Source organism: Scyliorhinus canicula, chromosome 16 (assembly GCF_902713615.1).
Source record: "Scyliorhinus canicula chromosome 16, sScyCan1.1, whole genome shotgun sequence".
In the NCBI taxonomy this organism is placed as follows: Eukaryota; Metazoa; Chordata; class Chondrichthyes; order Carcharhiniformes; family Scyliorhinidae; genus Scyliorhinus; species Scyliorhinus canicula.
The window spans coordinates 53,714,650-53,736,782 of record NC_052161.1 but is presented as its reverse complement, the minus strand read 5'-3'; the positions used below and the strand labels follow the sequence as shown (position 1 = coordinate 53,736,782).

Genomic DNA, 22,133 nt, shown 5'->3' with positions numbered 1-22,133 from the left:
AGTCTTCAATGAGGTGAGTCAGTGATTGGGGTGTACCACAGCTGCAGTCCGGGTTCCCTGCAAGGCCCCACTGGAGCCAATTCGCTGCACACAAAGCGGAAATGATTGCAGAGTGCCCAATTTTGGTGTGGAAGGTTGACTGGTGACTGGGCTGTGGGATTGGTCATTAGGATATGTTTTTTTTTAATAAACAATTTTATTGAGGTAGTTTTTGGCTTTATAAACAGTTACAGACATCATCAGAAAGAAAGCAAAAAAGGCAAAAATGTGCAAACATCCACGTACTTTCAATACTTCCATCGTAACATATTGCACAAGCCCGCTCCCCTCCCACCGGTACTACCCGCCATATTTTCCCTCCTACTCTACTCTACCCCCCCCCTCCTGACGCTCACTCTCCCGCAAAGAAGTCAATAAATGGTTGCCACCTCCAGGTGAACCCCTGCACAGATCCCCTCAAGGCGAACTTAATTTTTTCCATCCCCAGGAAACTCGACATGTCCACAAGCCACCACTCAGTCTTCGGGGGCTTTGCGTCCCTCCACGCCAATAATATTCGTCGCCAGGCTATCAGGGAAGCAAAGGCCAACACATCGGCCTCTTTCTCCCCCTGGACGCCCGGGTCTTCCGAAACCCCAAAAATTGCCACCCCTGGGCTCATCACCACCCTTGTTTTTAGCACCTGGGACATGACCCCCGCAAATCCCTCCCAGTACCCCCTCAGCATAGGGCATGCCCAAAACATGTGAACATGGTTCGCTGGTCCTCAAAGCGCATTTGCCCTCTATCCTGAAAAATTTGCTCATCCGAGCCACCGTCATATGGACCCGGTGAACGACCTTAAATTGGATCAGCCCGAGCCTAGCACATGTCGCGGTCGAATTTACCCTACTCAGTGCCTCTGCCCACAGCCCATCCTCCATTTCCCCGCCTAGCTCCTCCTCCCATTTAAGTTTCAGTTCCTCTGTCTGGGACCCTTCCTCCCTCATGAGCACCTTATATATACCCGAGACTCTGCCCTCCCCTTCTTCCCTCCTAGAGTCGATTCTGTCGAGGATCCCCATTGGCGGGAGGCGTGGGAAAGATGGGACCTGTCTACGAACAAAGTCCCGCAACTGTAGGTATCTAAAATCATTTCCCCTTACCAACCCAAATTTCTCCTCCAAGCTCCTCAAACTCGCGAAGCTCCCTTCCAGGAACATCTCACCCACCCTTCCCGCCCCTGCTCGCCGGCATACTCGGAACCCCCCATCCATACTGCCGGGGGCAAATCGATGGTTGTCGCAGATTGGCGCCCAGACAGACACCCCCATAGGATATGTTTTTTAATGTGGTATTGGTTCCATTCCTGTTGCTGTAGGCCCTCTGCTATTATTCCCTGACATGTTGGTCTTAGCGACTCAGGCTGATTTGGTGGGAGGCGGGCAGCAAGTGGTTTGGCAGGCTTACAGTAACTAATTGATATTGAGCAATGATTTATGAGAAATAACCAATATAAAAACTGCTTCGACATTGCTACTTCTAAAAATTACAGATTTAGCAATGCTCAAGTCTTTCAGAAATTCATTTGTAAAATAGTTATGGACATTGCTGCTTTTACGAATCTGCCCTTCCCTCCCACCTAAAAATAACGCACATACTTCATCAGATACAAAATCTCCAAATCTGTCCAGTGCAAAAACACAAAGTAGACGAATAGCCAAGTCCTCGAGCCATTCTTGGTGCTGTTGTTCAATCTGAAAAATACAAAGTTAAAATCTAATGTACACTTCATACATAAGCAAGAGCAAGTGTCTTCTGGCCCACATATGGATGCATCACAGAACCTTGTGCATGGAGATACATATATTGACCATTAATTTGCACAGATCTCACGTTGTCAATAAAATAAGGTCTTGTTGCTCTCATTAGGATTTAATCCACCAACTTTAAATAAATAGCCTTTCAAAACCTTTGGCATATAAAATTCTAGTCAAACATTAATTAATGGGAATCATGAACACAATTGGATCAAGTTATTGGAGCTTCAAGAGCTGGATATGGCCTTAGAGAAGATTGGACAATCATGAACCCCAACCAAAACAAGTCAACTTACCATGAGAACAATTATATTTCTAATCTACCGTAAAATAATAAAAAAAAGCACATCCAGCTATTATATAGGGGGCCTTGTGAAGAAATAGAGGGAATTCCCATAATTTGCTTAGAAGGTTCTAGGCTCTGCTATCAGAGATGGAGCAACTGAGGAAAGACGCACAGAAATCCAGACAGAGAACCATATCCAGGGTGTATGTTGGATAAGGCTAAAGAAAGTGGTGGTCGTCGGGTGCACAATACCAAATTGAATTTTAGACAAAGATATTAAATATGAATGTATCAGAGGACAGAACAAGTGCAAGTTACAGTGGTTGGAAGTAATGGGCAAGTAGGGCTCTGTGGGATAACAGTTTTAGACAATTTGATGTTATGGGAGCTGGTTGTCAGCAAGCCAACGAGTGGTTTTAGAAAAGTTATGTATGACAAGAGATGAAAAAGGCATGAATATGGGTTTTGCCAGAAGTTTTTTTTTTTAAAACAGACAATTTTATTGAGGTACTTTTTGGCATTGTAGACAGTAACAATATACATTAATGTGCAGATGCCAATTACAAAAACATAGTGCAAGTAACAGTTCCTCTCTCGCAAATAGACCCGCCTATTCTTCCCCTCTATTCTACACTATTCTACCCCCCCCCCCGGGCGAACCCCGATAGTGATCCTCGTAAGGTGAACTTGATTTTTTTCCAAGCCGAGAAAGCTTGCCACGTCCGACCGCTATACTTCGGTCTTTGGGGGCTTCGAGTCCCTCCAGGCCAACAGTATTCGTCACCGGGCTATCAGGAAAACAAAGGCCACAATGTCGGCCTCTATCCCCTCCTGTACTCCCGGGTCTTCCGACACCCCAAAAATCACCACCTCTGGACTCACCGCCACCATTTTCAGCACCCGGGATATGATGTCCGCACATCCCTGCCAGTATCCCCTGAGTTTTGGACACGCCCAGAACATGTGGACATGGTTCGCTGGTCCCCCCCCCCCCCCCCCCCCCCACACACATCTAGCACACTTGTCCTCCAGCCCAAAGAATTTGCTCATCCGGGCCACCATCATGTGGGCCCGGTGAACCACCTTGAACTGAATCAGGCCGAGCCTGGCACATGTTGTGGTTGCATTTACCCTCCTCAGACGCCCATACGCCTCCCTCCAACTCCCCACCAAGCTCCTCCTCCCACTTAAGTTTCAGTTCCTCGGTCCCTGTGTCCTCCGCTCCCATAAGCTCCTTATAAATATCCGAGACTCTCCCCTCTCCTACCTCACCCATAAGCTCCTTATAAATATCCGAGACTCTCCCCTCTCCTACCTCACCGTATAAATATCCGAGACTCTCCCCTCTCCTACCTCAGGTTTTGCCAGAAGTTAAAACAAAGTAGAGACATAGATAAGAAATATTATAAAGAGTATTCGCGTTTAATAGAAATGTGCTACGGATGCAATAACAAGTTTTACTGAACAGCAAATTGAATCAATTGATTTACTGGGTAATGAAGCCTTAAATCCTTTAAAGCTCTGGAGAGTCCACCAAGTTCTAAAGCTCAATTCAATGATAGCTAATTGGAATTTTGCATGCTTCATTTACCCAGAAATCTACCTGCATTCGTAAATCTCTGCTGCATCTATTTTAAATCATTCTTTCGGGGATTCCATTGAAAACTAAAGCTTAATTTAAGAATTTTGATACCCTGTGCACCTTATGTCATGTGGGATTCATTAATTAAAATCATGCAAAGAAACAAAGAGGGTGTTCCCTTAAGCTGGCTCTACTCTCAGAAGTGGAAAAGATATGGGGAGATACAAAGGACTTTGTCACCAAGGGGAATGTGGATGCATTTTCTCAAGATAACCTTGAGAACACCAACACCACATTAAATTTTAGTCTGAGGTTAGGATAATACATGTTAGCTTACAGAGAGGGCATAAACCTACAAATGTTTCTGATATACATTAGCTTTTTGCCCACTGTACTTCCTAGCAGAATGGCAGGAATCACCAATAGATTGGTTTGTTGAAATGTTGAAATATGCAGGAGTTAAATATTGTATTCTCTTGTCTAACAGACTAGCACTTACGTGCATACCAAAGTAAAATTATTTTAAAATTCGTATGATAAGACAATATTTGAAACATAATTCTCAAAAATAAAATAAAAATAAAATGTGGCAGATAAGTGAGGCAGTGACTCCCATGACTCCAGAACAAAGTAATGAGAATTCCCCACCCTCCCATGCATCTCACACTGCCTCAGCTGGACACAGCATGGAATCCATTTATAATGTAGTGAGAAGCCACTTAAAAAGTACAGGGGCCTTCAACTGGGTTCAATTCTAGCCTTGGGTGACAGGCTGTGTAGAGCTTGTATGTTTTCCGTGTGTCTGTCGGTTTCCTCCGATTTCCTCCCACAGTCCAAAGATGTACAGGTTAGGTGGATTGGCCATGCTAAATTGTCCCTTAATGTCCAAAAAATTAGATGGGGTTACTGGATTATGGGTTTGGGAGGGCGTGTGTGCCTGGATAGGGTGCTTTGTCAGAGGTTCGGTGCAGAACTGATGGACCGAATGGCCTCCTTCTGCACTGTAGGGATTCTATGATTCCATGAAAATAAAACTTTTTCAGCAAGGTTTGATTCAGATCACATTATCGCACAGCATCTCAAAATACTTTACAATTTATTAGCAGGACTTAGATTAGATTCATTGTCACTTGTACCAAGGTACAATAAACAGGACTTAGATTAGATTCATTGTCACTTGTACCAAGGTACAATAAAAAGTATTGTTCTGTGTGCAGTCCAGGCACTTCATACATGAAAAACATAGGACATAAGATAAATACATGGTGTAAATACATAGACATTGGGTGAAGCAATGGAATACACTGCTGCAACTGTGGAGAAGATGCGTAGATGAGAAAGAGCGCGAGAGAGCGCACGTTAGACAGACAGACATCAGGGTTAATTAAACAGCTGGAAGAATTCTAGATATAGGCTATCCATGGGGTCCAAGAGATGAAAGGTTAACAGTGTTATGCATGTGCATTTATAATAAGAGGTTATGGTAGCTTGGAGTTACAAATAAATAGCGTGGATCTGAAATTTGTATTGTGAGAAAGTTGGGAAATTAGTTTTTCAGCTAATTTCAAAAAGGGAGTTCAGAGGTGACAGAAACATTTGAATCTAGTATAGGTTCCATGAGTAAATATGGGAAGCTTTATTACATTTTACTGACCCAAAAGTAGAGGCAAAATAGAAAACATTAAATATTTGTACATTGAGAAGTTGAATTCAAAGAGGGATTTAAGGACAAGGAAAGCTGTGATAAAAGGGGAAAAATATATTGAAGGAAATGGATGTTTAACTGAATTGAGTTGCTGTGGGGAAAAGCCCCAAAGACCAGATCCTTTGGGTGGGATGCAGAGAAAGTTTTGAATTGGAGACAGCAACTTGGTGCTAAGCCAAGAGTCTTTGGTTTAAGAAGTTGAGGAATTCTGAAAGGAGGTTCAGAAATAAGCTGAGTGGAAGCATCTCAAAGGTCGTGACAACAATTCATTGTCTTGGACAATATTTACTGGATTTTTATGATTAACATCTATAACAGGTTGTTGACAAAAAGATAGTTTTACTTTTGTACCTTTGATTAAACATGGTTTTTTGGGGGGTTCGGCAAGATTTTTAGCAATTTAACTTTTACCTTGCATGCTGAAGTTTTTTTTACTTTTTAATATTTTAATTTCTAAAATTTTAAAAGGTGTTACTGGAGTTGCGGTCAGTTGCTCTTCCTCCTTATTTTCACAATTTAAAATAAAAGGTTCATGATCAGTGAGACAGTCTTCACTCTATGGTCTGGCTTGGTCAGCAATATCGTCAACTTGGTTGTAACAATATTTGGAGAAGAAATTGCAGGAATGTGGGGACAAATTGGATTGTTTTTCAAAAGAGCCAGTACAGACATGGCTACCTCCTGTGCTGTGCTATCCTATGATTCTATTCTATGAAACGGAAAACAAGAGTGAGGCCCACGTAAAGATGCTTGAAGAAACCCACTACCCACATCTCCAGAATTCAAAAAAATATTAATTTTACCCAACTACTTTGGCTTCCAGCTATTGCTCTCAATTAAACTGGATTCCTCTTTTAAAAATAAAAAAGATGCATGGGAATAGGGAATAATGTTCAACAGTTTCTGCAAAATCCACATACAAAACAATCAACTCATTTCCTTTATATATGTATATATTTGGTTTCCTCTGAAGTTTCAGTTCATGAAATATTATTTGCTTTTTGTAATTCCATACTTAAGATAGCCGTGCTTTTCTACATGCACTAATTTAATCCCTTATAGACTCATAATTCAGCTAAAATCAGGTTAAGACTTTGTTGCTCATAATTTTGTTACTTTCTACTTTATTGAAGAGAGATATAGGGCTGGATTCTCCAGGCCTGGCCATGTGTTTCTTGGCGGCAGGATTCTCTACTCCTGCTGCTCATCCATTGGATTTCCTATTGAAGTCACTCCACATCGTTGGGAAACCAATGAGCTGGGGTGCGCTACCAGCAGGAACAGAGAATTTCAACGGCCAGAGAATTCCTGCCATAATATTCGCCAAGCCCAGTCCTTTAATAAATTCAATTTTCAATGGTGTTTTAGAAAATAGTGGTCTATGCTTTCTCTCCCTCACCCTCACACCCCCCCGCCCCAAAATATCATTCGGTATTTTGGGTTGTGTACTATCTGAATCTGGTGGCTTTTGCAACTTGTGGGCACAGATAATCATCTTTATTGTCACAAGTAGGCTTACATTAACACTGCAATGATGTTACTGTGCAAAGCCCCTAGTCGCCCACATTTCTGTTTGGGTACACAGAGGGAGAATTCATAATGTATAAATGACCTAACAGCACATCTTTCGTGACTTGTAGGAGGAAATCAGAGGAAACTGGAGATCCCGGAGGAAACCCATGCAGACACAGGGAGAATTTGCAGACTCCACACAGACAGTTACCCAAGCCGGGAAACGAACCTGGGATCCTGGCGTTGTGGAGCAACAGTGCTACCCACTGTGCTATCGTGCTGACATTGAGTCATACCGCAGGAATTACAATAAATACATACATTGCCCTCAACAAACATGCTGATACTTCTATCAATGGGGTGACTTGGGGGCTGCATTGAAAGACAGAGGACCCCAGCATAGTCCAGTGGATTCAAGGAGGCCACATTCCACCCCCCCGCCTTTTTTTTTTCTAAAAAACTAAACTAGGTGCGGAACCATCACAGAAAGACTGCCACAAATATACACACTGAAAAGTGTGTAAAATGTCCCAGTTTTAACGTTCATAAACTGGTTCCAACAGTGGATGAGCAGAAAAACACCAAAACCTAGCTTTGACTGGCATAAAGACTAAGGGTGGAATTCTCCGCTCCCCACGCGGCGTGGGAGAATCGCGGGAGGGCCTCCCGACATTTTTTACGTCCCCTGGCGCCCCCCCCCCCCCCCCGAAAAATCGCCGCTTGCCGTTTTGCACGGCGAACGGCGATTCTCAGAGCCCGACGGGCCGAGCGCCCGGCCCTTAACGCCCGTTTCACCACGGCAGCAACCACACCTGGTCGCTGCATTCGTGAAACGGGCGCCAGATGCCCGTTTGGGGCATCTAGGGGCCCGATTGGCACGGGAGCACCACGACTGTGCTCGGGAGGGGACAGGCCCGCGATCGGTGCCCACTGATCGTCGGGCCAGCGTCCAAAACGGACACACTCTTTCTCCTCCGCCGCCCGGCAAGATCAAGCCACCACGTCTTGCCGGGTGGCTGAGGAGAAAGACGGCCACCGCGCATGCGCGGTTCACGCCATCTGCGCGATGAAGTCATCCGCGCATTCGCGGGTTGGAACCAGCAACCCACGCACGCGCGGATGACCTCACAAATGCGCCGTTTTGCGTGTCATTTCCGGCGTGACGAGGTCGCGGCCGGGAAAGACGGAGGCCCGCTCCTAGCCCCCCGGGTGGGGGTGAATTAGGTGCGGGAAGCGGGCCCCGAGGCCGTCGTGAACCTCAGCCGAGTTCACGACGGCCTCCACGATTTTGGCCACCAGCGGAGAATTCCGCCCTAAATGAGACAATGCACAATCATAGTTCCAATTTGAGAACAAGATGAGCTTTTGACCACATATTCACACCGTCAAAGACTGCCTATTTCCACCCCTGTATAATGACCAACTTCATGCTTGTTCAGCTCATCTCATGCATGCCTTTAATGCCTCTAGACTTGACTATTCCAATACACTTCTGACTTATCGTCAACATTCTGCCCGTCATAAATTAGAGATCATCTGAAACTCTGTTATGTCCTTACTTGCACCAATGTTCAGTTCAACTATCACCCTAAGCAGGAGGACCTTAATTGTATCAAACAATGCCTTTTTGTTTTTAAAATTCTTATCTTCGTTTTCAAATTTTTACCCATCGCCATGCTGCAATCTCCTCCAGACCTACAAATCAAAGAGGAATCTTTGCTCATCTAATTCTGAACTCCTGGGCATTCCCAATTTTAATTCGTCCATTGGTGGCTGTGCCTTCTGCTGCCTCGCCCCAAGTTCTGGAATTCCCTCTCAAAACCTCTCTGAAGTGGCAGCACCTAGCACAGTGGTTGGCACTGCTGCCGAGACCCAGGTCCCTTGTGGAGTTTGCACATTCTTCCCGTGTTTGCTTAGGTCTCGTCCCCACAACCCGAAAGATGTGCAGGATTGGTGGATTGGCCACGTTAAATTGCCTCTTAATTGGAAAAAAAAATAATTTGGTACGATAAATTAATTTTTTAAAAGCCCCTCTGAAGAGCCATCACTTTCGTCCTTTAAGCTGCTCCTTAAAACTGACCTATTTGCCCAAGGTTGTGTCATGTGTCTGAATATCTCCTATTGTGGCTTAGTCAATCTAATTCACTCATATGCATTGCCTTGGGATGGTTTATGACATTAAAGGCGCTATACAAGATGTTGTTCGTGGGTATTAATTCGTGGACATAAACCTTACAGAAAGCGGTTTCCTTACATTTAGGACTTCTAGTTTGAATTCAAAATCTCAAACTGTCATGGTTGAAGTGTTAATGCAGGCCTCTGGGATTGTAATCCAGTAATATAGTCGAGTAATATAGCCGTAGCAAGTATCTCCCTGGTACCCTGGGCCAGATGGGATTTACAATGAGGCAATCTGGGTAGAGCTCAGGAACAGGGGGCAATTACAATCTTGGGGGTTTATTACAGGCTCCCCAATTGCCAGCGAGAGATACAGGAGCAGATAGGTAGAGAGATTTGGATAGGTGCAAAAGTAACAGGGTTGTTGTGGTAGGGGATTTTAACTTTCCCTATATTGACTGGGACTCACTTAGTGCTAGGGGCTTGGATGGGGTAGAGTTTGTATGGTGTATCCAGGAAAGCTTCTTGATGCAATATATAGATAGTCCAACTAGGAAAGGGGCAGTACTGGACCTGGTATTGGGGAATGGGCCTGGACAGGTGGTTGAGGTTTCAATAGGAGAACATTTTGGGAGTAGTGACCACAATTCCCAAGTTTCAGGGTACTTTTGGATAGGGATAAGGTGCGTTAAGGTGCTAAGCTGGGGAAAAGGCAAATTATGATAACATTAGACAGGAATTGAAGAATTTGGATTGAGTGCGGCTATTGGAGGGTAAATCAACATTGGACATGTGGGAGTCTTTCAAGCAACAGTTGATTAGGATTCAGGAAAGTCACGTTCCTGAGAGAAAGAATAATAAGTGTGGGAAGTTTAGGGAGCCTTGGATAACGAAGGATATTGGTACGGCTGCACTTGGAATATTGTGCATAATTCTGGTTGTCACACTACCAGAAGGATGTGGAGGGTTTGGAGAGGGTGCAGAGGAAGTTTACTAGGATGTTGCCTGGTCTGCAGGGTATTAGCTATGCAGAGACGCTGAATAGATTCGGACTGTTTTCATTAGAATAATGGAAGTTATGGGGTGACCTGATAGAGGTCTCAAAGATGATGTGGGACATGGATAGAGTGGATGGGCAGGCACTCTTCCCCAGGGTGGAGGGGTCAGTCACCAGTGGGCATAGGTTTAAATTTCATTGGGCAAAGTGTAGGCGATGTGGGAGGCAGTTTTTTTGTTTCTTCTTGTAGTTTAAAAATTAAAAAAACAAAACACAGAAGGTGGCGATTGTGGAAGCAGATACACCGTTCAAAACGCATCTCGACAAATACATGGACAGGATGGGTATAGAGGGACTCGGCACTAGGACGTGCTGAGGGTTTTGACCAAAACTGGCATCGTGACTGGTACAGGCTTGGCAGGCTGAAGGGCCTGTTCCTGTGCTGTATTGTTCTTTGTTCTTGTTGGTCTTTGAACCTGTCCAAAATGCCTGTGGAACCTGCCCATGTAACTGACTGCATTCCAGAAACTAATCCATTGACTGGAAAGTTCATTCTGAGAGGATGTTAGAGGTACTATATAAAACTGCAGGTTCATTATTATTTAAGAAAACAAAGCAAGCAAAATGAAAAAAAGTGACAAGTTGTCTTGTTCTGGTGGCATTTTGATTTATTTTGAGCAATAAATATTGGCCAACATAACTCCTTCTGGTAATACCACAAGATCTTTTCCATACACCTGAACAAGCAGACATGCCATTTAACAGAACCTAATCATTCATAGGTGTATAATCTTGTATAGCAATTCAATGCACATAGTGCAGCAAAAAAAGTTGAGAAAAATCACAAGTCATATCTACAATGTTTTACCTCTTCTAAAGTGCTGTCTCCAATTTTACCTCCACTTTTCCCATGAGCCTTCAATATTTCTCTTAGACCAGTTCCAGCACCATGACGAACCTAACAGCAAAAATAAATAAATGTACAAAAGATCAAACTGTTCATTTGAAAAAAATATAGCTCAGATACAATGCTGCTGGATCACATTACCTACAAGTTTCTAAAATTCAACTGGGTACAATGAATATTCACAAAAACCCACTTCAAATTCACACAAAATGAAAAAAGGTAGACTTTGGCGTTTTAGAAAACACAAATACACTTGGAATACTAGTTCCTGCAAGCTATTAAATCAGCACACAAACTTGGTGAAATACAAGAGACAAAACGGAGCTGGGTAACTACTAAAAAAAACAAAATAAAAAACAACTTATATTGGACTCCAAAGCAAAGGTCTACACTAGAATAAATTCAACCATCCCTCATGTGAAAATTCTGGTCACTGACATGCTCTTCCTTGAAGATGCAATAACACTTGTACAAAATCTACTGCATGCATTTCAAATTGTTTTCATGGTTTCAATATTATTGTTCTAATCGTTAGGAAAAGAAAGATAGTTTTAAGGAATTTATATTTGTATTGGTATACATTAGAAATAAGGTACAGTTTTAAACAGGTTTAATTTAATATTTCTGTGCCTGGAAGGGTAAAAACCTACAGCTAGATTTGTGCTCGACAAAAATGTTTATATGTTGGGGGGTTGGTTTCAATTCCCACTTGAATTCCATTGTGCTTAGGGAGGGTTACGGCGTGAAGAGTAAATAGAAGTAAGTCAATGCTTAGCAACAGGAGGCCACTTTCCAGTGGGAATGTCTTTCTTTTGATCTCAAACTGGAAGCCAGGGCAGTTGGAGACAGGCCCTTGGGAATGAACATCTCTCAACTCTGCCAGAAGAACGGACAGACCGGGAGCTGCAAAGAGGCAGGCTTCCTAATATACAAAAATTTTAAGATGACTGATGTTAAAAGAACAGAGACCAATGTATTGTTCAGAAGAATTCAAGGAAGAATAAATCAAGTGTTCAGAGTTCAAGAGACAATTGCAGTAACCAGATTTAAAGAGGGCTGGTTTAGCACAGGGCTAAAGAGCTGGTTTTTAAAGCTGACCAAGGCAGGCCAGCAGCACGGTTCAATTCCCGTATCAGCCTCCCAGAACAGGCACCGGAACAGGCAACTAGGGGCTTTTCACAGTAACTTCATTTGAAGCCTCCTTGTGACAATAAGCGATTTTCATTTCAAAGTGGGGTAGCAGCCTTGAAAAGGTAAATCAAACATCTGATGCCATTTTAATAATCTGGGAATTGATAGTTAAAGCAATTGTGAGCAGTTTCCACAGCAGTCAAGACAAAATAAATCCTAAAGGGTTTGGTGCAAAATCCTGGACTGGATTCGCAGTGAAGCGGAATTTTTGTTTAAAAGTGTTATTGGAAAACCAGGTCTGGATTTCAGAATGCAAATTGCCAAGGGAAAGCATAACAATGAGATAAGATTTTGCTGCGTGCTTTTCGGAGTAGAGTTTAGAAACTTTCACGCAACAATCATTTGAGGGGGGGATTCTAAGAAGACATCCACAAACATTTACTTGGGCTTGAGTGGAGAGTGTGTTTGCCCACTGTCATCTTTTGTGTTTAAGAGGTATTGTGTGTTAATGAGGCCATTATCGAAAGATATACTTTGTAATCTGTGTTAATCCTAAAACAATGTTGTTAAAATAGGCATTTCATATTTAATATAGGTAGCTTGCATGTTGTTGAAACTTATTAGCTGTCCTGTGACTCTGTTCCTCCACGTTTTATAAAAAAAAAGTAAAAGTTAGTCTTTTCAGCCAGGGTTCCATTCTGGGATCTTGCCGTCCAGTTTTATCAACTGGAATAGTGACATAACATTCAGCTTCAAAGCCTTGCATTTTGTACAATGAAGTTGGCAACTTAGAGGAAATTTCAAGATGTGTAATTGCCCTCCTGACATGGGTTTGCTCAGTGTTGGGAGACCATAATGCCATTGATCTATCCTACCACATGAAATTGACATATGGGTGTTACAGAAGTAATGAGAGAGGAATGATGGAAGGTTAGGAAGAACTTATAAATTCTGCAAAAAAATCCCTGGACATGAAAAGTAGACTTAAAAAAAATGTTTCATTATGTAATGCACACTTCATGGAGTCCTATTCTATTTCAATTTTAAAACATGATCACTGGATAACCCAACATACTTCTCCAGTGTTACATTGTATAAACAAGGGCACCTGCACTTTTACTGACATTACACAAACAATCTTGATTTCTCAGGAGGTACATAACTTGTAAACAGTATTTTTTTGCAACCCATTTTAACATGGTGCACCTGCTTCATCAGGGAATTTATTACTTGGGAATCTGGTGGTGCCTCTTTCCATAAACACCACAGAAAGAGCACTCTATGATTCACTATAATTGTGTACTTGGTGACCTATATTTGAATGATAGCAAGTAATAATATTAGCACAGCATGTAACCACAAATATACTTGCAACACTTGTAACCAAGGATTTCTTACCTCCCATGAAGGGTTGAAAAGGTCGTTGCAAAGTTCTTCACAGAAGCTTTCCAATGGCCATTCATTTGACTAAGTGAAAAAATTGTTTGTTAATACACAGCACTAATGTTCCTTTACATGCTAGAAAGATTAACAAATTGTTAAATGCATGAATGTGCAGCATAGTGGTGCAGTGGTCAGCACTGCTGCCTCACGGGACTGAGGACCCAGGTTCGATCCCGGCTCTGGGTCACTATCTGTGTGAAGTTTACACATTCTCCCAGTGTCTGCATGGGTCTCACCCCCACAACCAAAAAAGATGTGCAGGGTTAAGAATATAAGACATAGGAGCAGAATTAGGCCACTCGGCCCATCGAGTCTGCTCCGCCATTCAACCATGGCTGATATTTTCTCATCCCCATAACGACTGATCCCTTATTAATCAAGAACCTATCTATCGGGCAGCACGGTGGCACAGTGGTTAGCATTGCTGCCTACGGCGCTGAGGACCCGGGTTCAAATCCCGACCCTGGATCACTGTCCGTGTGGAGTTTGCACATTCTCCCCGTGTTTGCGTGGGTTTCACCCCCACAACCCAAAGATGTGCAGGGTAGGTGGATTGGCCTTGCTAAATTGCCCCTTAATTGGAAAAAATAATTGGGTACTCTAAATTTATAAAAGAAAAAAAAGAACCTATCTATCTCGGTCTTAAAGTGTAGCCATCTCGGATGGCCACTTTCAGTATACAAAATGGACACTCAGAGAGCCTATAGGGAAATATGGACAATACTAAGCAACAAGCAGGTATAGAGCCTGAAATGTATATTTGGAAGGCAGTCAGCAGACGGATTTACACATTGATGGCCCATGAAAGTGTGAAAATAGATAAGTCCCCTGGGCCGGATGCAATTTATCCTAGGATTCTCTGGGAAGCTAGGGAGGAGATTGCTGAGCCTTTGGCTTTGATCTTTAAGTCATCTTTGTCTACAGGAATAGTGCTAGAGGACTGGAGGATAGCACATGTTGTCCCCTTGTACAAGAAGGGGAGTAGAGATAACCCCCGGTAACTATAGACCAGTGAGCCTTACTTCTGTTGTGGGAAAAGTCTTGGAAAGGTTTATAAGAGATAGGATGTATAATCATCTTGAAAGGAATAATTTGATTAGAGATAGTCAACATGGTTTTGTGAAGGGTAGGTCGTGCCTCACAAACCTCATTGAGTTATTCGAGAAGGTGACCAAACAGGTGGATGAGGGTAAAGCAATTGATGTGGTGTATATGGATTTCAGTAAAGCGTTTGATAAGGTTCCTCACGGTAGGTTATTGCAGAAAATACAGAGGCATGGGATTCAGGGTGATTTAGCTCTGACTGGTGTCCAGTTAATAGTGGTGTGCCACAAGGATCTGTGTTGGGGCCGTTGCTGTTTGTCATTTTTATAAATGACCTGGAGGAGGGCGTAGAAGGATGGGTGAGTAGATTTGCAGATGACACTAAAGTCGGTGGAGTTGTGGACAGTGCAGAAGGATGTTACAAGTTACAGAGGGACATAGATAAGCTGCAGAGCTGGGCTGACAGGTGGCAAATGGAGTTTAATGCAGAAAAGTGTGAGGTGATTCATTTTGGAAGGAATAACAGAAAGGCAGAGTACTGGGTTAATGGTAAGATTCTTGGTAGTGTGGACGAGCAGAGAGATCTCGGTGTCCATGTCCATAGATCCCTGAAAGCTGCCATCCAGATTGAGAGGGTTGTTAAGAAGGCGTACGGTGTGTTAGCTTTTATTGGTAGAGGAATTGAGTTTCGGAGCCATGAGGTCATGTTGCAGTTGTACAAAACTCTGGTGCGGCCGCATTTGGAGTATTGTGTGCCGTTCTGGTCGCCACATTATAGGAAGGATGTGGAAGCATTGGAAAGGGTACAGAGGAGATTTACAAGAATGTTGCCTGGTATGGAGGGAAGATCATATGAGGAAAGGCTGAAGGACTTGAGGCTGTTTTCGTTAGAGAGAAGAAGGTTAAGAGGTGACTTAATTGAGGCATACAAGATGATCAGAGGATTAGATAGGGTGGACAGTGAGAGCCTTTTTCCTCGGACGGTGATGTCCAGCACGAGGGGACATAGCTTTAAATTGAGGAGAGATAGATATAGGACAGATGTCAGAGGTAGGTTCTTTACTCAGAGAGTAGTAAGGGCGTGGAATGCCCTGCCTGCAACAGTAGTGGACTCGCCAACACTAAACGTATTCAAATGGTCATTGGATAGGCATATGGACGATAAGGGAACAGTGTAGAGTGACTTTAGAGGGGTTTCACAGGACAGCGCAACATCGTGGGCCAAAGGGCCTGTACTGCGCTGTAATTTTCTATGTTCTATCTCCGGGAAACAAAGAACGAGTGCTCAGATAGCCGATACTGTTTCAGTCAGTCCGGCGTCACTACCCCAACCAGAAGGCACAAACAAAGCAAGGCCAACGGCCACCTAGGATACGCCCAGCCATCTAGGCACCCACCCCTTTATTGGTTTAGATTGATGACAATGATCAAGAAGCTGCCCAATTAATTGGGACCAAGTTTAAGGCCCGCCTAAAAGCGCGCAAAGCCCCTCCAAGTATAAGAAGGAACCCCCGCGAAAGGTTCAGCCTCTTAGATTCGGCTCTCAAGTGGAGAGACCCTTCCACCAGCACCACCAGAAGCAAGTAAGTTCAAGTTCAACGCTTGCTACCAGACGGACGACCTTAGCTGTACTCCTGTTACCTCTTCGAACCCAACAGCCTCAGATCCGAACAACGGTCATTGTTCCTATGACCTAAGTGGGCACCCGAAGTTAAGTATAGGTGTTAGTGACAGATATAGTTTAGCCTGTAGTGTTATTGTGCATGAGTAGATCATACTGTGTGTAAATAAAGTAGTATTGACTTTGAACTAACTAACTGGTGTATTGGCTCTTTGATCAGTATTCGGGTTGAACCTTGTGGCGGTATCGAGAGATACTTGGTGACTCTGAAAGTATACTCAAAATTAGGATTAAGAAAGGTGATCTTATTCACCGCCATATTTATAACAAGTAAACTGAGCAACAAAAGACACTCAGTGATTTGGCCTCCACAGCCTTCTGTGGCAAAGAGTTCCACAGATTCACCACAACCTGGTTGAAGAAATTCCTCCTCATCTCTGTTTTAAAGGATCGTCCCCTTAGTCTGAGATGGTGTCCTCTGGTTCTAGTTTTCCTACAGTGTTTACACATTCTCTCAGTGTCTGCGTGGGTCTCACCCCCATGACCCAAAAAGATGTGCAGGGTAGGTGGATTGGCCAAACTGCCCCTTAATTGGAAAAAAAGAATTGGGTCCTCTAAATTTATTTTTAAAAATGCATCAATTATTTGTAAAATATCATAAGCACTAACAAATGATTACATTAGTTAAACAGGTTCAGTTCACAGATATTTTTAAAACGCTTCCTTTTTTTGGCACTGTAAATCAGACACTAAAACAGAGACAATGCGGTACACACTGTCTGTTCAGCAAAAATATTATCACCTCATCTAATTGAATTACACAGCATATCCTCACCTCATCAAACAACGAAGAATTGTCAAGTACATTGTCAATCAACACCTTCGATTCAGTTGCCGGTTGCTCAATTACAACATTTGTGAGCTTCCTGCGCTTTTCCTCTGGTTCGCCATCAATATGATCATTGCTATAAAACATGAAATAGCAAAGCTATTTTTAAAACTACACTAGGCATGGCTCATTTTAGGATTCATTTATTTAAAGCTAAATTCAGTTAAGGCAAGTGACTGTATTTTCAGCAGCACAAATTCTTTTCTGGGCTATTACAGTCACATTTTAAAACTAAAACAACACAGAAAAAGTCTACAGCAAAAGAAGCTGGAAAATATATAGTCTTCATGAAACTTTTTTTAAATACAAAAGAAAATGAAAATGTTTAGTGAACGAGTGCAGTTTTCACCAAATTATTTTGCGGCTGATTAAGTTGACAATTACCATGCCTGCTCAAGACAAGGATAATTATTCAACAGAATTTTGAAATGCAACATCTATGTGGGATCAATGTAAAGCCAACATGTTATTCTTAGTTATGCAAAAAAGGGTCAAGTGGTTACCATGTTCTAAAAATAATTATAGATTTGACCAAACTTTGTGGTGGTAACATCATTACTCTTCTAAAACTGACGGCAACTTATGAAATCCACATATAGATATTTAATTTCAGGAATTCAGAAGCTTCCATCAATGTGTCTACGCATTTCCATAGAGTGTACTGTTGCGACTCCCAGACTACAATCAAGTAGGAATCATTGAACTGATGAGAACTTCCACTTCTACTCTAGACGTCTCATTGCACACACCTTGAAAAAATTATTTAGATGCATGTGGTGGAACTGTGCTTTAAATGACATGCCAAGTTGATAATTACTGCCAAATAGCTGCACTGGCTCAGAAAGAGTAATTTTACGTTTGTGGATCTCGATTATAATAAAGCCACACTAAAGGTATATTTTAATTTATGATATTTTAGCTTTTACCTTAATCCCATGTGTTTGTCCCAATGATTTGTTTGCCGTAAATGTTAAACTAAAGGTGAAGAATAATCAGTTGATTTTAGTTTCTGGCTTGCTGTCTGAGAGAATATTTCAAAGTGATTGGCTGTTTTTCCCTGTTTAATAACATCATTATTGCTGGATGCCTGGAGATCCCTTGATTTTACACCATATTTCTATTATCCCCAACTCCAATGTGATGCCTACACTAAATATATTGTTCCTTGCCCTCCCTTTTCAGCATTTTAAAATTTGAAATGTACTTAGAATTTTACAATGCATATTAAAAAAAGTGTTTTACCGAAACTTAAGAATTGATATTTCTAAAATAACATCTATTCAGCAAAAAAATGTTATAAACTTAAATGTGGTCTAAAACAAGGTCCATGGCATGAATGTTTGTTTCTAACTCTTAACAATTTAGAAACAGAAGCAAGTGTGTAGCACTGTTACTTCACAGCTCCAGGGTCTCAGGTTTGATTCTCGGCTTGGGTCACTGTCTGTGTGGAGTCTGCACGTTCTCCCTGTGTCTGTGTGGGTTTCCTCCGGGTGCTCCGATTTCCTCCCATAAGTCCCAAAAGACGTGCTGTTAGGTAATTTGGACTACCTGAATTCTCTCGGTGTACCCAAACAGGCGCCAAAATGTGGCGACTAGGGGATTTTCACAGTAACTTCATTGCAGTGTAAATGTAAGCATACTTGTGATATTAACGCTTATTTTAAGTAGAAGTTTGCTCATACCATTTTTCATTGTTTGCATTTCCTTCTATTGTGTCTCTGGATCGCTGTTTAGCGATCAGCTTAGCCATCCTCTTTGCTTTATTCTTCTGCCGGCTGCTCATACCAGGCTGAAATTCAGCTTCGATCAGATCAGCTGCTTGAACAAGCTAAAAAAAAAAATAACCAGCTCAGGTTATGATTACAATACACATAGCTTGCAAATAAAGTTTATATTTAAATAGATACTTCAGAAGATTATTGGCTTCTAAGATTGGTAGACCATAGATATGATCTCTTAATAGCAAATAAAAGGGCCAGAATTTTCCAGTCATTCACGCCGGTAGATCTTTCCTGGTCCCGCCAACAGTGCACCACCGCCAGGGGTTTCCCGGTGGCGAGGGATGCATTGAACGGGAAACCCCATTGATAATGGCGGGACCAGACGATCCCACCGTCGGCCAGTGGCAGCGGCCTGTTTCGTGACAGGTTTTGTTGGAAAATCCTGCCCAAGGTCTTTTAAGTAAAAGGTAGAGATTACATTGGCATGATAGTGTTAAATGATCTCTAAATAATCAAACTATTTTGTCTCATTGGGCCATACAAGTTGAATAAAATGAAGATCTGGATTTAAAATGAACAGATTTGTATTATTAGTTGATCAGAGGACAGCTGGAGAAATTGAAAGCTCCCCTAATGTCTCACTGTCTGAGGCACAACCAGGCTAAGCTGTAAAGTTTCCAGTTTTAATCTTGACCATTGTGACTGTAGCCCATCTCAGACAGGGCAGTGGCAGATAGGCTATTATTGAGCAAGGGCTAAATTGCAACAAGTCAATCAGGCATCCTCGCCCATCACTGCTGCCCAGCAACAGTAAGCCCTGCTTGGAAATGTGCAAATATGGATGTCAAATAGGAACAACATCGCTTCTACATTTCCCCAGAGTTGAATAGCAATTCCACCCAAAGTTGCAATTCGTAAGCAGCTACTTGTGGGTGAATAATGATACTGTTATTCTATATTTGCATTTTCCCACCAGGTTTTATAATACTATACTCCAGGAATAAGTAAAGAACTCAAAAAAAGTTACTGCCAACTTTGGAATTATTTTCCCTTAGAGGCCTCTAATGTTAAGTAATGCATCCAGTATAGAGTACATCATGCAGGATTATATCATGCAGCTTGCCCTCTCGGTACTTTCAAAGTTTCTTCTTCAAAAATAAATAACTGCATTACTGTAGAAAATCTAATTTGTTATGACCACTTCCTTAGCTTCAATTCCAATAGGATGACACTTTTTGGCAATTTTATATTAGTTCAAATTTACTCCCCAAGACCAGTGGTCTACAAAAATAGCAAAACCCAAATTCCATCGCACTAGTGTAGAGCAAAGCAGGTTAGGTTAGATAGAGCTTGAATGTAAACTTCTGGCACTCAGTGTTGTGATCTCAATGTCAAGGCTGTATCCAAAATCATAGATTATCTCAACTAAAAAGGGGCATTAGAAGAGAACACTACACAAAGCATTTTTTGGCAAATGGAAAGATAATGTTGGAAAAACAACATCATGAGGTTTCTAGAGTTTATCTTTCAGAAAAATGACATTCTATCAGTTTTAAACCAATGGTTAGTTTGAACAATTGCCCATTTATATCAAATCTAGTCTTAGGACAGATAAATGGACACACTACAAGAGAAAACGTCTGACTTTTATTACTTTAGAAACATTTGCGAAACCTATTCCAAGTACAGCACTGAAATTTTCTAGCAAGCAGCCACAATTTAATCAATTTTATCTTGAAGCAAAACCAACTGCTGCTCCATGTCTTGATGGCCAAATACTCCCACTTAATATAGTTCAATTGGGTCAATGACACACCTGCTAAGTTCAGAACATTTAGCTTTGGCCAATATTTCCTGAAGGAACACTACCACAAGGGGGGGGGGGGGGGGTTTCAGAAGGCTCACAAGAATGAAATTAGCCCAGTACTGCAATGGAATTTTTCAGCACAGAACTGAAGACGGTGTAAAGTCGACCTTTATCAGAGCGATGGAACACTAATTTGATATTGCTTTCTCAATTTTCCATGCTAGTTTAAAAAAGATGTCAGTTGCTGCCTCACTGAGAAAGGGAAATGGAAAGTGGAATCATTTAGGAATCTGATCACAAATGTAGCAGCCAGTATAAAGCTAATGAGATGTTTCTCAGTCTGGGGTCACACATATATTAGCTCTTAAAATTGGCACAAAGTGTACAATAATGTTATAATTAAGGTTGTACAGCAATATCCAAGTTTGAAACACTTAATGATTATTTTTATAGCAAGCAATATATAGCTCTTTTGTTCTTATGACAGGTGCTTACACTGTGTAATACCGGATTGCATCTGTAAAATTAGCACAAATAACAAAAAAGGGTTAAAATAAAATCAAGAAGATTGCTGGGGGGTTTGGGGGGGGGGGGGGGGGGGGGGGGGGGGGTTGCGTGAAAACTATGTGGCCCAGCAAATCTCAGGCTTTGGAAAGGGTCAGCCTGATTTTTAAACACTATTCTAGCAACTGCATTGTGAAAATAAATGATTTGGTTGTGAATTATGTAATATGAATTTAAGATAGAAGTTCCATTGCCATATCTTACAGGTACTGAGAAGCTAAGATGGCAACTGAAAACATTTAGCAATATTAACAGCAAAATACAGCATATACTGGAAATCATAAAAAAAAATTTGGGAAACAATCAACACATTGGATAGCAAAGGTGGAATGAATAGAGATGTCAATGCGTTGAATGTGGAATTTTTGTCAAAGTTCAGGTGTGAAACACTGACATGTCTGTCGCTTTAAGTGGCTCTCATTCTTCTACTTGCTAGCTTCTACACTGGTTCATAATTTCTAATTATCCATCGGTAGTTTTCTTACCGACTAGTTGACCCTGGCTGGAATTCTCTTTACCCGTTGCCAATCCACCCCACCTGCTGGTTTCTTGGCAACATGGGTGGCTTTAATGGGAAACCTCACTGACAAGCAGTGGGAAGAGAGAATTCCACTGTCAGAAAATGGCACACTGTTGAGAAACATGCGGCTGGGGGACCGAGTATCCCGCACCTGTCTGTTACATTCTTTGCACTACATAACAGAGAGAATTTTAATTCAAAAGAAACTTCATAGCTCATCGAATTTACAGCTCAGAAGGAGGCCATTCGGCCCATCAAGGCTGCACCGGCCCATGGAAAGATCACCCGACCCAAGCCCACACCTCCACCCTATCCCCGTACCCCAGTAACCCTACCTAACCTTTTTGGACACAAAGGGCAATTTAGCATAACCAATCGACCTAACCTGCACATCTTTGGACTGTGGGAGCAGACACGGAGAGAACGTGCAGACTCCACAGACAGTGACCCAAGCCAGGAATCGAACCTGGGATCCAGGAGTGGTGAA

General features: G+C 42.1%; 1 protein-coding gene across 2 annotated transcripts in view; it reads right to left on the bottom strand.

Annotated features, from left to right (window-relative positions):
- Positions 1 to 22,133, bottom strand: part of btaf1 (BTAF1 RNA polymerase II, B-TFIID transcription factor-associated) — a 166,835-nt gene that overhangs the window by 82,040 nt on the left and 62,662 nt on the right. For both annotated transcript variants that reach the window (XM_038774122.1, XM_038774123.1), the window contains exons 6-10: positions 18,717 to 18,862; positions 16,981 to 17,110; positions 13,436 to 13,504; positions 10,868 to 10,957; positions 1,641 to 1,736 (exon numbers count right to left, since the gene is read on the bottom strand). In XM_038774122.1, the coding sequence (XP_038630050.1) occupies positions 1,641 to 1,736; positions 10,868 to 10,957; positions 13,436 to 13,504; positions 16,981 to 17,110; positions 18,717 to 18,862 (531 nt within the window). The remainder of the gene's footprint in view (positions 1 to 1,640; positions 1,737 to 10,867; positions 10,958 to 13,435; positions 13,505 to 16,980; positions 17,111 to 18,716; positions 18,863 to 22,133) is intronic.